The sequence below is a fragment of the Branchiostoma belcheri genome, unplaced genomic scaffold (genome assembly GCF_001625305.1).
Source record: "Branchiostoma belcheri isolate BF01 breed outbred unplaced genomic scaffold, Haploidv18h27 scaffold40, whole genome shotgun sequence".
NCBI lineage: Eukaryota > Metazoa > Chordata > Leptocardii > Amphioxiformes > Branchiostomatidae > Branchiostoma > Branchiostoma belcheri.
Window position 1 is genome coordinate 793,577 of NW_017804021.1, and position 14,538 is coordinate 808,114.

At 42.6% G+C, this 14,538-nt stretch overlaps 2 protein-coding genes across 3 annotated transcripts; both read left to right on the top strand.

The window, feature by feature from the left end:
* The first annotated feature begins 832 nt into the window (after positions 1 to 832).
* Positions 833 to 8,668, top strand: LOC109477565 (tubulin epsilon chain-like). The gene is made up of 13 exons (XM_019778888.1): positions 833 to 1,004; positions 1,199 to 1,218; positions 1,528 to 1,581; positions 2,108 to 2,227; positions 2,402 to 2,517; positions 3,025 to 3,146; positions 3,658 to 3,724; positions 4,413 to 4,533; positions 5,087 to 5,268; positions 5,708 to 5,848; positions 6,267 to 6,407; positions 7,013 to 7,187; positions 7,621 to 8,668. The coding sequence occupies exons 1-13, from the start codon at positions 980 to 982 to the stop codon at positions 7,777 to 7,779; spliced, it is 1,443 nt and encodes a 480-aa protein (XP_019634447.1). The 5' UTR covers positions 833 to 979; the 3' UTR covers positions 7,780 to 8,668.
* Positions 8,669 to 10,216: 1,548 nt separating this feature from the next.
* On the top strand, positions 10,217 to 14,426 carry LOC109477607. Of its 2 annotated transcripts, none has more exons than XM_019778951.1 (4): positions 10,217 to 10,328; positions 11,770 to 12,586; positions 13,743 to 13,854; positions 14,093 to 14,426. In XM_019778951.1, the coding sequence occupies exons 2-4, from the start codon at positions 12,357 to 12,359 to the stop codon at positions 14,255 to 14,257; spliced, it is 507 nt and encodes a 168-aa protein (XP_019634510.1). In that variant the 5' UTR covers positions 10,217 to 10,328; positions 11,770 to 12,356; the 3' UTR covers positions 14,258 to 14,426. The 2 variants fall into 2 exon arrangements, with proteins under 2 accessions (XP_019634510.1, XP_019634509.1); XM_019778950.1 differs by having other exon boundaries at positions 10,219 to 10,324.
* The last annotated feature ends 112 nt before the right edge of the window (positions 14,427 to 14,538 follow it).

Below are 14,538 nucleotides of genomic sequence, written 5' to 3' on the forward strand. Positions count from 1 at the left end.
AACAACAGTTTTCTGAGCTGAGAGTTGGCTAGGGCGGGAAGGTATCGAAGGAGCCGGCGGCTTGCCCACATCGGCAGCGCAGCGTGGATCCGGCAGCGTCTGCGACTAATCGAGGCCGCAACACGTGTGGCTATGTAGTAACATTGTTGTCTCTGCTGCTTAAACAAGCATCTAAACGAGGACGAAAGATCCAACGTAACGAGGACCAAACACCCATGACCACGAGGACGAAAGATCCATAATATAATAGGACAAGAAAAACGGTTCATCATTTTTAGAAATTGGCGTCACATGATTGTCACTGAGAAAAGTAGATGGACAAAGGTTCACTAGCGTTATAGCCGGCTGCTAAGTAAACAAACATGGCGTCTGGCCGGGTCGACTCCGCCGATTCATAGTGATTTCTTGTTCCCAACGTCATATAACAAAGTCATATACGACTTATTTCATGCCAGAATGTAGCAACTTGCGGTACCTGCATCAAAGACCTCTTCATTTCGGTAAATTTCACTTCTGTACGGCGATCGCGTTAAACAAACATTTCGTAGTCGGCAATGTAAACAAACATGGCGACTGGTCGGCTCGCCTCCGCGATCGCCGATCGCCAATTCATAACGATTTCTTGTTCCCGCGGCGATATACACGTTACTTCATGTCAAAATACAGCAATTCGGTATGTTATCTCATCATATCAGGGTGTATTCCGGTAGATTTTAGCCTCTTATATGTGTTTTCCGGTGTTTTCCGGTGTTTAACTGTGTTTTCCGGTGTATTCCGGTAAATAGGCAGACCCGCCAAAAATTAACCCCTGACCCTAACTCGTCCCAACATGCAACACGACCAACATGGCCGCCAAGTTTAAATTTTTGTGAGTTGCGACGTGTATATTCTGCGATAAAATCCACTAAAACGAGGACTGATCCGATTTGAAGTCTTTTTACTTGTACTTTCATTGTTGCTGACAACTTAGAGCAGCTACATGACGCAGTCTATCGTGGTTCAAGGTGAGAAAAGCGTTTGTTTTTGTTCCAAAATCATGGGGGAGGGGGGCAAGAAAAACATTTTCCACGAAAATATTTAGTTTACACGTCCGCACATTTCCACTTTATCGAAGATTCATACCTGTTTGAAAAAAAAAATGTTGATGTTGAAGAGTAAAAGATTTATTCTCATTATTTCGTGTTTTTTCTTCTTACAGTTGGCCAATGCGGAAACCAGGTAAGCAAATAATTTTGTAACGTTGCATATACATATTTTTTTTTGCTGAGCCGACAGTGATCTTACCATGTCAAACGTTAAATTGCATATGTATTATTGCCGATACGAATTTAACAAGTATTGTTCATAGCCTGCAAATTTAGTATCGTTCTCCTTCTACCTCCAACTTCACTTCTAAGTACATTTGTATAAGACTTAACTTTGAGTATGAGCCATAATTTGCTTAACCACAGATTTTGTGTACTGCTGTAGAGCTTTGAAGCCTATTTTGGTCAGTGACAATGTAAAAAAAAGTTGTTTCTTTTCAAGATTGGTTGTCGTTTCTGGGACCTGGCCCTCAGAGAACATGCCAGCACAAATAAGGTGAGCTACCTGACTTTGATTCAAGGTTAGCTCTACGGGTTTGTGTCTATCAGAAGCTCACCGCCACCGTGCTTTCGATGGTGGACAGGGAGTGGCGCCCCTGCCCATTGAGGAGCTGCAGACCACAACACATATACCACAACATATATATACATTTACATATACATTTATATCATACATTTGCGACCACCCCTATCAAAAACCCCTACCCCCACCGTGCTGGAGCCCTCAAACTAGTGAGGTTAGCGCGAAAAGGGAAGAAGAAGAAGAAGCTTCATCAGGTATCAGACCCTAGTGTGACATCTATCTAAGATGTCTCCCATATAATGAAATCAGTATAGCCTAAATAACTGCTTTACTTTGCTTAATTTTTATCTTAGTCACCAGTGTCCACCTTTTTGTTTGTCTTTATTTTTACAGCCACCACTGGTTGCACAAGGGTGATAGAGATTTGTCTGGCACATAGAAGATAACTTACTAGTATGCTGATCTGGTGCTTTTATTCATTGCCTTTGTTCTATCTCAGGGAGGTACATTTGATGAACCTCTGAGCAGCTTCTTCAGAAATGTGGATGCCAGGTACTCTGAACCACTGGACATCCCAGTCGGACGGGGCAGGGAGAAAATATGTAACCTGAAAGCCAGGGTGAGCAGGGTCTTCACACTCTATATAGAGGCTTTTCATTGTCATAATAAAGTTGGATGGGTTGGTCACACAAGTTTGTTACGCTAGACCATGTAAAGTTTAACACTTATAATGCATTGCTATGCATACATTGCCCTTTTTACCTCATTTCTCAAAAGACCTTTGAACTTCCAGGCAGTTCTTGTAGACATGGAGGAAGGTGTGGTGAGTGAGATTCTGAAGGGACCCCTGGGAGATGTGTTTGACCATAGACAGCTCATTACCGACGTTTCTGGTTCTGGAAACAACTGGTTAGTTTTGGTTGTCTCCTTTTTTTTTACATCCTTATGATGTCCTTTAGCCAAATCAATGCAAGATATGTAAGAAAAGGATGACCTGTCCCATGTGACCACTTTTTAGTGGTCCCTTGGAATAGATGATTTTCCCATCGACACAATCATGAAGAATCCTGTCTATGGTGACAGTCCCGTGATGAGTGGTCTTCTCTCTTAGGCAAGTTTGTACTTATGAACTCTGTGTAGTTACCTCCATGAAAAATGGAGGTATTGTTATCTACATGAAAATGTATTGTTATAGTGTAAGATTTTGAAGTTAGCTCCCATTTCAGATTCAAGCTTAGAAGAGGAGCAGTAAGATCTGTAACTAGGTTTTATTTTAGTATGGTGCACCCAAAAAGTTTTTGTGCTCCTAACTTTTTAGGTTGGGTGCACCAGTGCACTTATTCCCAAAATGAATTTCGAGCCCTGCATTTCATATTACACATTTCATGAAGATCTGGTCTCTTGTTGATATTGTAGGGCTGTGGGTCACATGATGTATGGGAGTCTGTACAGGGAGCAGATCTCAGAAGCCATCAGGAGGACGGCAGAGATGTGTGACTGTCTGCAGTGTTTCTTCACTCTGCACTCCATGGGTGGAGGTCAGTTTGCAATTTGTTTTGCATAACTTTTAAACCACCTTCAGGCATAACACCTATACTAGGCTATAGTACAAGCTACAAGACTGGACTGTAATTGTAAAGCCCCTGTCACATGTAGCCAAATATGGACTTTCAACACTGTAGAACTTCCTCCAACCATGGTTAGGAGTACTCAGTACATGTACCGGTTAGGAGCAATGTCAGCTGTGATTGGCTGGTGTTCGGTGAGGTTAGCTACTATTTGGCTGTACCAGCCAAATATTTTAAAATGTTTTAAACATTTAGTTGTGGACGGGAGGTTGGACCATGGTTGGCTGGTGTTCAGAAATAGGTTGGGTGTGTTCAGGGTTCAAATTTGACTCAAATTTAACTCAAATTTGACTTAATTTGTTTCGAAAGGTAGATATGGTCTAAATCTGGTCAGACTGCTCACGAACTTTAGCAAACCTTGATTGGTAGCTTCTTGGAAGGTTCTGAATGTGTGACAAGTTTATTTCACTGCCTATGGTAGGTACTGGTTCAGGTGTGGGAACCTTCATCTTGAACCTTCTTGAGGAGGAGTATCCTGAGGTCTACAGGTGAGAGGAGCTTCCATCCTTCTCAAGATAAACAATTCATGAACATATTATGATTGTTTGGGGTAGATTTTTCCTATAGATCTAATGATAGAAATGGAAGTACTGTAAGAGAAATGTGTTTCACATTGCTCATAGCGTGCCATGATGGATGAATGTATCTCAAGATAAACTTGTTACTGAGGAACAAATTGATTTATCTTTTTTTTTTTAATTTTCTATTGCTCTAATGGAAATGCCTTTTACCTCCCCAACTGAAGTCAGGTGCCCATTTTACACCTGGGTAAAGTGAGGAAGTTGTGTAAAGTGCCTTTCCCAATAATACAACATCTTGACCTCTGTGTCAGCTAGCCTTACCACTTGCCCATTTGATGCCACTCCCTAGATCTAAGAGAAGTGGAAGTACTGTATGGGAAATGTATTCACATTGCCCATCAAGAATCTCTTAACCTTCATCATGAATATAACTGTAGTGTTGTTATGGTGTAGTGGCTAGCAATATGGCACAATGCAAGGCACTGGGAGTATCTTACATAGTCAGTACCAAGGACAGGGAAGCACAGTCAGTACTGGAGAGAGGGAAATGCAGTCAGCACCAAGGACAGGTAAACACAGTCAGTACTGGAGACAGGGAAATGCAGTCAGCACCAAGGACAGGGAAACATGACTACATGGATGGTTTTCCCTGTAGGTTTACCACAGCTGTGTACCCATCAGCCGAGGACGATGTCATCACCTCCCCGTACAACAGTGTCCTGGCCATGCACCAGCTGACTGAACATGCCGACTGTGTGCTGCCCATCGAGAACCAGGCAAGTTTAGTTAATTGTGCTAATTATCAATGCAAAGTGTTACGTAATACAAAATAAAATCAAGCGAATGGATAGATTCTCTGTGAAGTTTATAGCATCTGCTATGGTATCTTTCAGTTCTCTGTCACTGGAAAATTTGTTGAGTTGCTTGATTTATTTTGTATTTCGTAATTTTCTTCCTGTATGTATAACTGTCATCAGTTAAGGGAAACTGTCAAACTTGAGATGTGTTCTTTGCCTGCTCAAATTTCTGAACGACATATCAGAAAAGATAGGTACAAAATGCAGTGACTGAGTGTTGAAAATGTTGCAATAGAGTCTTTAATGTGCTCAAGGTGTGGTTTTCCTCAAACATAGGACCTCTGGCTTCACGTCCCACAACAGGATGTCAAATTGTTATGTAATACAAAGCTGAGTCAAGTGAGAAAATACTAGTAGGTGTTAAGTGCCTTTCCCAAAGACACAACACTGGGGCTTGCCAGGGATTCAAACGCAAACCTTCAGACTCAGGGAATCAGGGAGTCAACAACCTTATGTCTTTGTTCCTTTACAGTCCCTTGTGGATATCTTCAACATGGTGAACCAGGCAGCCAGTAAAACTAGTAAGATCTCCTCCACTAGCAAGGTCAAAGGTGGCAGCACTGTGACCTCTGACCTGGGTGGGATCAAAGGTCAGGAGAAGCCATTTGACAAGATGAACAACATCGTAGCCAACCTTCTGCTGAACTTAACAAGGTGAGATCCATCGAATCTTGTTAATAATACTAAGCCATTGTGAATAAAGAACTGTGCTATTACAAACTGTTTACAGTTGTTTCAGTTGCTGTTATGTAAGACTGATAGAATATGGGTAAATGAAAGGAAGGCCACAATCTTCCATGGTATTGGAGGGTGGAGCCCATCCCTCTTCTTCCTCCGTCTTTTTCTTCCCTAACCAAAGTAATGTACCCACTTTACACCTTGGTAGAGTGAGGAAAGTTGTGTAAAGTGCTTTTCCCCAGGACATAACGTCTAGGCAGTAATGCCAGGGGTCAAACCCCTGACTTCTTGATCTAGTCTAGCCACACACTATAATATTCCATGCCACTACAACCATCCATCCATAGACATTGTAATACATATACATACACTGTACACATCTCAGATGTAGTACTAACCTGGATGTTCCTCTCAGCTCCTCCAGGTTTGAGGGTGCCCTGAACGTGGACTTGAATGAGATCACCATGAACCTGGTGCCGTTCCCCAAGCTACACTACCTGGTCTCCAGTCTCAGTCCTCTCTACCACCTGGCTGATGTTAGCTTGCCGCTCAGGAAGTAAGGCTGCATGGCCGTTTCTTTTTTACTTGGATTTACATTGATTTTACAAAATACAAAAGCGAGACAGTACTAATAAATGGATAGAGATGGAACATGAGCACTGGCAACCCAACTGTAAAACCATTATGATTCAGACTCAGCTCAGAAGTCAAGAGGAGCAGTAAGATCTGTAATTAGGTTTTGTTTCATATTTCAAATGTGGCCTTTCTAGTTAGGTTTTGTTTCATATGGTGCACCCAAAAACTTTTTGTTCGCCTATTTTTTTAAGGTTGGTTGCACCAAAAATGAATTTCGAGCCCTGCCTTAGTACAGTTTTTTTTTTTTCCAGAAGCTGTAAGCATGGGCCGCTGTGAATTTAATCCTTGGGTATTTTGAATCCTGCAATATGTAAGGATTGTGTTGTCTTCCTGTGCAGGCTAGATCAGATGTTCTCAGATGCCTTCACTAAGGAGTACCAGTTGATCAGTGCAGACCCCAGACACAGCCTGTACCTGGCCTGTGCCCTCATGGTCAGGGGCAATGTGGCTGTGTCAGACATCAGGAGGAACATAGACAGGTGACTATACTGCTTATTACTGTGGTTGTTTTGGTGTCCAGTCTTCACTCAAGGTATAACACACCAGGTTATTACAGTAAAGCCTAGAAAAATTATGTTTTGTTTTGTCTAGTTTTACTCCTGAAAAAAATAGGGACAGTAGATTTAGGTTGGAGTGATCAAACAAATACAGTTTAACTATGTAAAATTGTCTCAACATCAGGGCTGTCTCCAGTTCCTCCATTTGTGGGCAAGGGACGAATATTTCACTCGATATACATTCTGAAAATGCGTGAACTAGCATTTCAGAGGGTTTGAAATTCAGATACTAGACGAAAATGTCATATCCCCTGTTAGCAACTCCAAAAAAGGGTAGAGTTGGTGTTTTTTTCTTCAGCTAGGGAACCAGAAACTGAACTTTTTTTTTCTTAGGCCTAGGCTTAAGTATAAGCTGCATAACACAGAACTGTACTGTTTGATCCATTTACTCTGGGATGAACAACTACCCTTTTTTGTTAAATGTGGTGGAATCTTTTCTTTAGCATGCTCAATGTGTGACTCTTCTCTACTCAAAGACAAGGCCTCTGGCTCTACAATCATAGTGGATAAGTTTATCTATTTTTCAGGTTGAAGCCTTCACTCCAGTTCATCCACTGGAACCAGGAGGGGTGGAAGACAGGGCTGTGTTCTGTACCCCCCGTGGGACAACCCTACTCCCTCCTGGCCCTGGCTAACAACTCCTGTATCAGGCACACCTTCACCAACCTCAGGGACAGGTTCTACAAACTGTACAAGAGGAAGGTACATATGTTTGAAGTTTAAACTTTTGTTCCAACAGAAAAAAAAAATGTTCTAATCTAGAGCTTTTGACCCATCGCCAGTCAAGCTCTAGGTGAGAACAATCGGAACACAGATGATCATTCATGATAGTCTATTTAACCTTTTTCCTACTGCCTTAAGGTTCATTAAAGTGGAACATTAAGTACACAGGCAACTGGATAAATTCTTTGAGGACTAAGATGTTTCAGATTAGCATTCTCTATCTTTTCATCAGTGACTGAGAAACTGAACTTTCATTGGTGAAACTTTGTCAGTTATTTGTGAAAGACAGCAGATCTTATCTGAACACCTGGCCCTTCAGAGAATTTATCCAGTTGCTGGATATAGTTTGTATTTAATTTTAGTAGTCCTTCTTCTTCTTGTTCCAATGTATCTGATTATGTCTACATTTTAGGCCCATCTCCATCACTACACTAACGTGGATGGCATGGAGGCAGGACAGTTCTCCCAGGCTCTGGAGTCACTCACAGGCCTGGTCAAGGAGTATGAACAGTTGGAGGGCACCATGGGAAGGGTACATGAAGGAGCACCTCGGTTACAGGTGGCCTCCTGAGGGATCATGGGAAGGGCACATGAGTGAATGCCACAGTTACAGGTGGTGCTACTGAGGGATTATGGGAAGGGCACATCAGGGAGCACCTGAGGGAGCATGGGAATGGTGAATACTGAGGCACCATGGGAAGGGTTCTCAATTTTAGGTGGCCTTCTGTGGGATCATGGGAAGGGTACATGAGAGAGCACCTTGGTTACAGTTGACCTGAGGGATCATGGGAAGGGCACAACAGGGAGCACCTGAGGGACCACGTTAAGGGCGAATCCTAAAGCACCATGGGAAGAGTATATGAGGGAGCACCTTGGTTACAGGTGGCCCTCTGTGGGATCATGGGAAGGGTGCAGTGAAGAACAGCCCCACGGTAAATGGCAGAGAAAGTAATGACAAGGAACAATAGTTAGGCCTTCCACAATTGAGGTTCCTAAGTTGGTGACCTGGAAATGAAACTTTAAAGGTTTATTCAACATCACTGACCTGGCGGACTTAATCAGGTTGGGTTCCTTCATTTGGTGAGTCAATGACTTGGGTGTGTCCCATGCCCAAGAAAATGGCCCCTGATGCACCATCAAAAGATAAATTACATACATGCAGTATGTAAAGAGATTCACAGTGCAAAAGGAAATGGTATGTAGCACGTAAAACTATAGAACATCAGGGTTATTTTTAAGGTTTGTTACCTACTGCTGTTGATCAGCTATGTAAATAGATACTGCTGTAGATTATTCTTGTATGAAGATTGAAATGTATAAGAAGTTATGAAGACACTGTGAAATCTCTGTGAAGGTGAAAACAATTACACCTGCTAAAGAAAATGCTGTCTGGCTTATTTGTATCCACCTGTTGAGTGCCACATGCACAGTGCGCCCCATACTGAAATGCTGCTCTGATAATTACCTTCGCCAAGAAGGTTATGTTTTCAGGGGCGTTCGTGTGTCTGTGTGTGTGTGTGTGTGTGTGTGTGTCAGCACGATAACTCAAGAAGGCTAAGATGGATTGTCTTGATATTTGGTAGGTGGATAGGTCTTCATGAGATGTGGAACTGATTAGATTTTGGGCCTCCTAGCGGCTTGTTATGGTACTGCAGCTGAACTTCCGGTTTTGATATCTCGTGATCTAGACAGGCTAGGGTGACAAAATTTAGATGGTAGGTAGCTCTTGTGCTGGGGAAGAAGTGACGTGAGTTTAGACCCCCTAGCAGCTTGCTCTGGAGCTGCAGGGGCGTTAGTTGAAAAATGTTTAAAGGCGGATAACTCAAGAACCGATTGATGGATCGTCGTGATTTTTGGCATGTAGGTAGCTGAAGTGATGCTTGACATGATAATATTACAATTATGCAAATATTAATGTAATTTGCATAATTAATGAGGAAAATCTATTAATCAGCTGCATTCCATGAAAGGACTATTCAAGCTTGTGTCATATGTAATTAAGAACGACAGAAATACAGGCAGATATCAATTATGCAAATGAGGACTTAATTTGCATAATTAATGAGAAAATGTTATAATTACATAGTGGTAACTGCCTGGAATTTCATACTTGGGATATTTGAAAGCTATGTGAAGGTGAACATAGTTAAACATAATTTATTCAAATAAGGACCTCATTTGCATAATTTATGAGGAAATTCTATAATGGCATTCTTTGATAAGATAAGACTGTCTTCTGGTGTAGAATATGATCAACAGATATAATTGATGCAATGTAGGATCCTATTTACACAATCAGGGGGATTAATCTATAATTTCTTAGTCATAAGGGCTAACATCATTTGGCGAAGGTATGAGATCGTGGAACTCTAGTTTCCCATGCGATGTTTTGGCGCATTGCAGCTCAGCCTGATGAAGTGATGTGTATAAACCAAGATGACAGGCAACGTTTTGCCAGAAGAGTGTACCTCAATAAGTAAGTTACGAATGTGTAGATGTCATTTATTAACTCTTCGTGGCTTCATTTATGACGGCACGGTTAAGTGTTCAGATGTAAAACCCAAGTAGATATAGATGCACATTCAGTCATCAAAGTAAGATGTAGCTCCGCTGTTGAACATTGATTTGGTTTGGTGATCTTAATTAGAACCGTGCCGATCTTACTGATCAGGGCAACAGTTTTTCTCTGCCCCGCGGCTATGACTAGTACCGTGCCGTGTGTTGAACGTCCTTGGTATAACTCAACCTTCCCCCGGTATTGCATCAGACCAGCAGCCAGCCATGCTGAACGTACCGCGTGGGATAGTTTCCCCTCGACGTCACAACAACAGGAACTCTCAACATAGACATGGGGGGACGTCACAATAACATAACCTACATTCAGCTTTAATACCAGACAATTACCCCATTCTATCACACATTTTAGAACATAAAAGCTAATGGTTTCTACGTTAACGAGAGATGTACCCTCGTTGTGTCAGTACGACCGGTTTCTTAAAAGGTATTTCGGGTGTGCCACCGCCAAGTTGTTTTGGACTGGTCCAGCTGTCGACGCGAGGTCGAGTCAGTTCCGTCCACTCTGCCATTGTAAACCTCGGTGCACTGCAGAATAACACGTAAGTACGTACTAGTTCTACTCGTACAGGAAGATTGTATGTGATATAACCCTCGGGATATCATAAATATCTGTGTGACTACCAGGGGCATAAATGATACTACCTTAAGCATGATTATCGACAACTGCGTGTTTTTAAATACCTCTCCTGTACTATAAACAAAGCAAAGGTTGACTGTGTTGTTATTATGTTCACCTGACAACATGACCAACTTGTACCGGGATATTTGCTACACAATGTAAACTTGCCAGGATTCCTTTTATGTCATGTTTTGCTCTAGTTTACTGTCAAAGAAATATTTTCTGTTTTTCGACGGTAGATAGCACGTGGAATCATGACCAAGGGAGCAGAGCATGCATATGGTAGTCTGAGCGCGCAATGGAGCGCCTAGGGCTAGCTATGTTTACCATGCATGTGTTATTTTACAATCAAGGCTTGCAGTTGTTTTCAGAAAGATGAAAGCTGAAGAAGAAAAAAAAACATCAGAATTTCAAAGTTCCCTTAGTACCTTTTACCAAAAGATTACATCTCTAGTTTACAGTGCCTTACCTTATATGACCTCACGGTGTACTACTATTCACAATCCCACGAAAAGCGTTTGATCTTTTAATGTGTTTATCTTCCTCCACCGGGACCTAGTCCTATAATCTATTGTGACACCTGGAGGTTTAACTCTGCATGCCCGGCTGATGCAACTTGCGTCATGCACATGGACGTGACTTCCCTCTGTATGTAGGCGGTACCTCAGTGTACGTGCCGCACCTTCTAATTTGGCCATTTGTTGCAATAACAACAAGGTTCATCCTAAGAAAAACGAGTGTAATGATCACCACCCCCACCGCTTCATAAACACACGTACACAGCTCTGATTGGTTACATTTGATGAATGGATAAATTTGATTAACCTTCTCCCTGCTACCTAATCCCATAACCAATGGAGAATTTGTAGCTTAACGGCTACTTCAGTGTGGTTGAAGTTAATCCATATTTACGATTGCTATTTAACCGTCTCCCTACTGCCTATATACTATAGCCAATACACATTTGTTGCCTGGCGGCTACCTTAAATAGCAGGTTGAGGGTTATCATGAAAGTTCATCTGTGTTAGTACTTGGTAGTAAATCATAGTAAAACGTTAAACTTTATTCCAACACACACATTATACAGAGATCAAATTTTCAGCGACCACTGTCGCCTTCCTCATGATACTAGTAATTTATGATAGGTCATTAATTATCCAACTTTTTACTAAGGTTAATGTATGTATGTATGGATGCATTTTTAGCCTGGTTACCACACCTATTTTAGCTGCCGAGTCTACACAAGGATAGATTTTGAAAACTGTCAAAGTCTGTTTGGTCTGTTTCTGCAAATATTGCACCAAAGAGACTATATATGCAGCTAAAGTAGGTTTGGTAACCAGGTTACTTTTTTTGCCTCTTCAGAGTCGCAACCACGTCAACTGGACTTAACACTGTTGGCTTGGGGCCAGGACAGACACTGAGCAAAGAAAACAGTGCAGGAGGAAGTGAAGAATACAAAACGCGTTCCGAGTATTTCCTACATTTTCCAGTTGAACGTTACCTTCAGCATGTTTACCCATTGGCTCGACGTTTTTCAACTGTGTCAGGAAACCATGTTGCTGAGCTCTGGACTATCAACAGTAGTGGTGCCGACATTCGTTCAATTCCCTTGTCGTTCGTGTAGAGGAACACTAGAATGTCGCTGCGGTAGGGGATGTACGTAAATATTGTTAGAGACTATTGTGTTACAATCTAGAGCATTCAAAGCCTGCGGTCACGGAAAGGTAGAACACTGATAGCACGTTGTCATCGGGTATAGGCCAGATCTATGCTTCAGTGGTATTCAGCTTCACCGAATAAGCCCGAAAAGGTTTTGGTCAACTTCGTGGATTGAAAAGATTCGGCAGGGAATACAGACTTTCTTTCAGCGTGTGCTCTCTTGTATCGTAAACTGGTTTCTATCAGTGAAACGTGGAGTGTTACTGTGAGGGAGGCGCAGACACTTCAGCATGTTCGCGGCGAGTTGTACACGCGCGCTGCGGTGCCGAGGCCGGGGCAAGCTGCGGCAGACCTCCGCCATGTGCGTGCTCGCCGCCGTGTCCTGGGCCGCCTTCTACGTCTTCCTGACCAGGAGAATATTCGTGGAGGACAAGGACGTGAACAGAGCAGCGGCGGCGGTGGAGCTACCGGCCGTGCCACCCCAGGCTGTCGGATGGACGGGTCGCCTAGCTGTAGACAGGTAGAATATGGTGTCTTTGTTCTTCCTTATGCCGAGGGCACATTTCCAAACCGGGGCCCGGCCGGGCTGTTTCGATTGACGAAAAATCAACAATCTATATCAAGAATATACGCAAATAGTTAATTATTAATTTTTCAATTTTTAATTTTCAAACCCATTAAAAACGCATCTAAACTCGTCAAAAACAAGCCGAAGCTCAGAGCTCTGCTTGGACAGTATGTTTGACGTGCCTGTTTGGAGAGTGCCTCCATTTTCCGGATCAAATTACTATATCCGCTCTCCAAATCTGGCGCAACAATAGAGGCACCTCTACACTAACGAAGTGAGAGGCTCGAGTGTTTGACAACTGGACCGGTACAGCGCAGGTGGTGGTTGCGTTAGGCCACAGCAAGTAAAGGTTATGGATGACATCCTCCGCAGACTCTAAATCTAATGCGATAGGGCGAAAAAAAAAACAAGGCGGGCCAAAAAACAAAATTCCTACATTTTCACATTTTTACATCATAAACCTTGTTGAACAAGACATGATACCTATATTGTGCTAAGTTTACTGCCAGCTATTACAACATCCATTTGTCACTGAAACAACTTTGAAAAATACGTTTTCAATCATTGTACAAAAGGTTTGGATTCAGTGGGAACATCACATATACGCAGCCACCATCACGTATAAAAGGAATGAAATACACTTCATCAATTTAGTAGTAAAAGACACAGCATTAAATCAGAGCCTTGTCTTGTCTTCTCTCTTCATATTTATCTGCCACCCACCGGGCGTGGCAACAGACATCTTTGTCCCGGGAGAGTGACCACTGTCAGAGGGCAACAAAATTTTTTTTTTCCAAAATCAGGAGAAAATTGATGCGCGTACTCATGTCATCCATAAAAATTACTCGCTGTGGCCTTATAATACGTAACTGCGATGTGGTGGAAAAGTCTAAAAAAAAAGAAGACCAGTGTGCATCAGTTGGTGTCAGTTTCAAAAACAGGATTTGCCTGGTCAATATTCTATTCTTTATTTACATAAAAACAACATGACCCTGTTGTACATCGACATTCGTGGAGCAAAAATGCTATGTAGTATATATAGTCAATATGGTTACACGTGACGAACTACGAACTATCTAAAAGGTCTCTTTCCCTTTTGTTCCATCAGAAACCACAAGGAGATAATAATACCTGGTGAAGGCAGGTGTGAAGAGCAGACCAAAATCGTCTTCATCAGCGTACACATGGCCAAGGGCGACGTCGTCACCAATATACTACAGGTAAACATCGTGGCTACTTTAGAACCTCCGTTACCATCTATCTGCCGGGTTACATACCTACCATGTACCACAAAAACAGCAACCTCCAAGCAGATGTTTTAATGGCTGCTAGACAGTATCGCAGTAAAAATTCGATTTCATACATTCAAGGACATGCGTACGCAGTTTTCATACCGCAAGGTTTCAGCCAGAAAAGGAATAATAATATGTTCCTCTTGTTTTGTTTTTTTCCATCCAGCGTTTTGGTGACCTGAGGAACCTGACGTTTGTGTTACCTAAGGAGGAAGGTGATGAGAACACGGGATGGCCACAGTGTTTCCAGACTAACCACATGCTGCCGTCACGGACAGGGAGGTCAGTAGCCTGGGCCCGCTTTAGACTGGTGACGGTATACCGTTGCTAGACGATTAGCCGCAGGGAAACATTGTCCACGGGCCGGTACAGGCCCCCCAGTCCTACTAAACATAGGCTTTTCCTGACATGCTAGATCTTTCCAGCCAACCTTTCTAATCATTGCCGCTCTGTACTACGTGTAATTGAAGCCGACCTCGTAATAAACGGCTTGCATCTAAAGGACCTTGTCGGGCGGGCAGCTTCCTCCCAGTACTGTAGATACCGGGAAGCCTACGATGGTCAGGCTGCTAGGCTTGTAGGACAGGGCCTCTATATAAGTGTGTGTGTGTG

Bases quoted from the DNA above. Each gene is read 5' to 3' on its own strand.
- LOC109477565 (XM_019778888.1), top strand. From the start codon at position 980: ATGACGCAGTCTATCGTGGTTCAAG. The intron at 1,219-1,527 runs GTAAGCAAATAA...TTTCTTTTCAAG, and splicing joins TTGGCCAATGCGGAAACCAG to ATTGGTTGTCGTTTCTGGGA. The intron at 5,269-5,707 runs GTGAGATCCATC...TGTTCCTCTCAG, and splicing joins CTTCTGCTGAACTTAACAAG to CTCCTCCAGGTTTGAGGGTG.
- LOC109477607 (XM_019778951.1), top strand. From the start codon at position 12,357: ATGTTCGCGGCGAGTTGTACACGCGCGCTGCGGTGCCGAGGCCGGGGC. The intron at 12,587-13,742 runs GTAGAATATGGT...TTGTTCCATCAG, and splicing joins GGTCGCCTAGCTGTAGACAG to AAACCACAAGGAGATAATAA. The intron at 13,855-14,092 runs GTAAACATCGTG...TTTTCCATCCAG, and splicing joins TCGTCACCAATATACTACAG to CGTTTTGGTGACCTGAGGAA.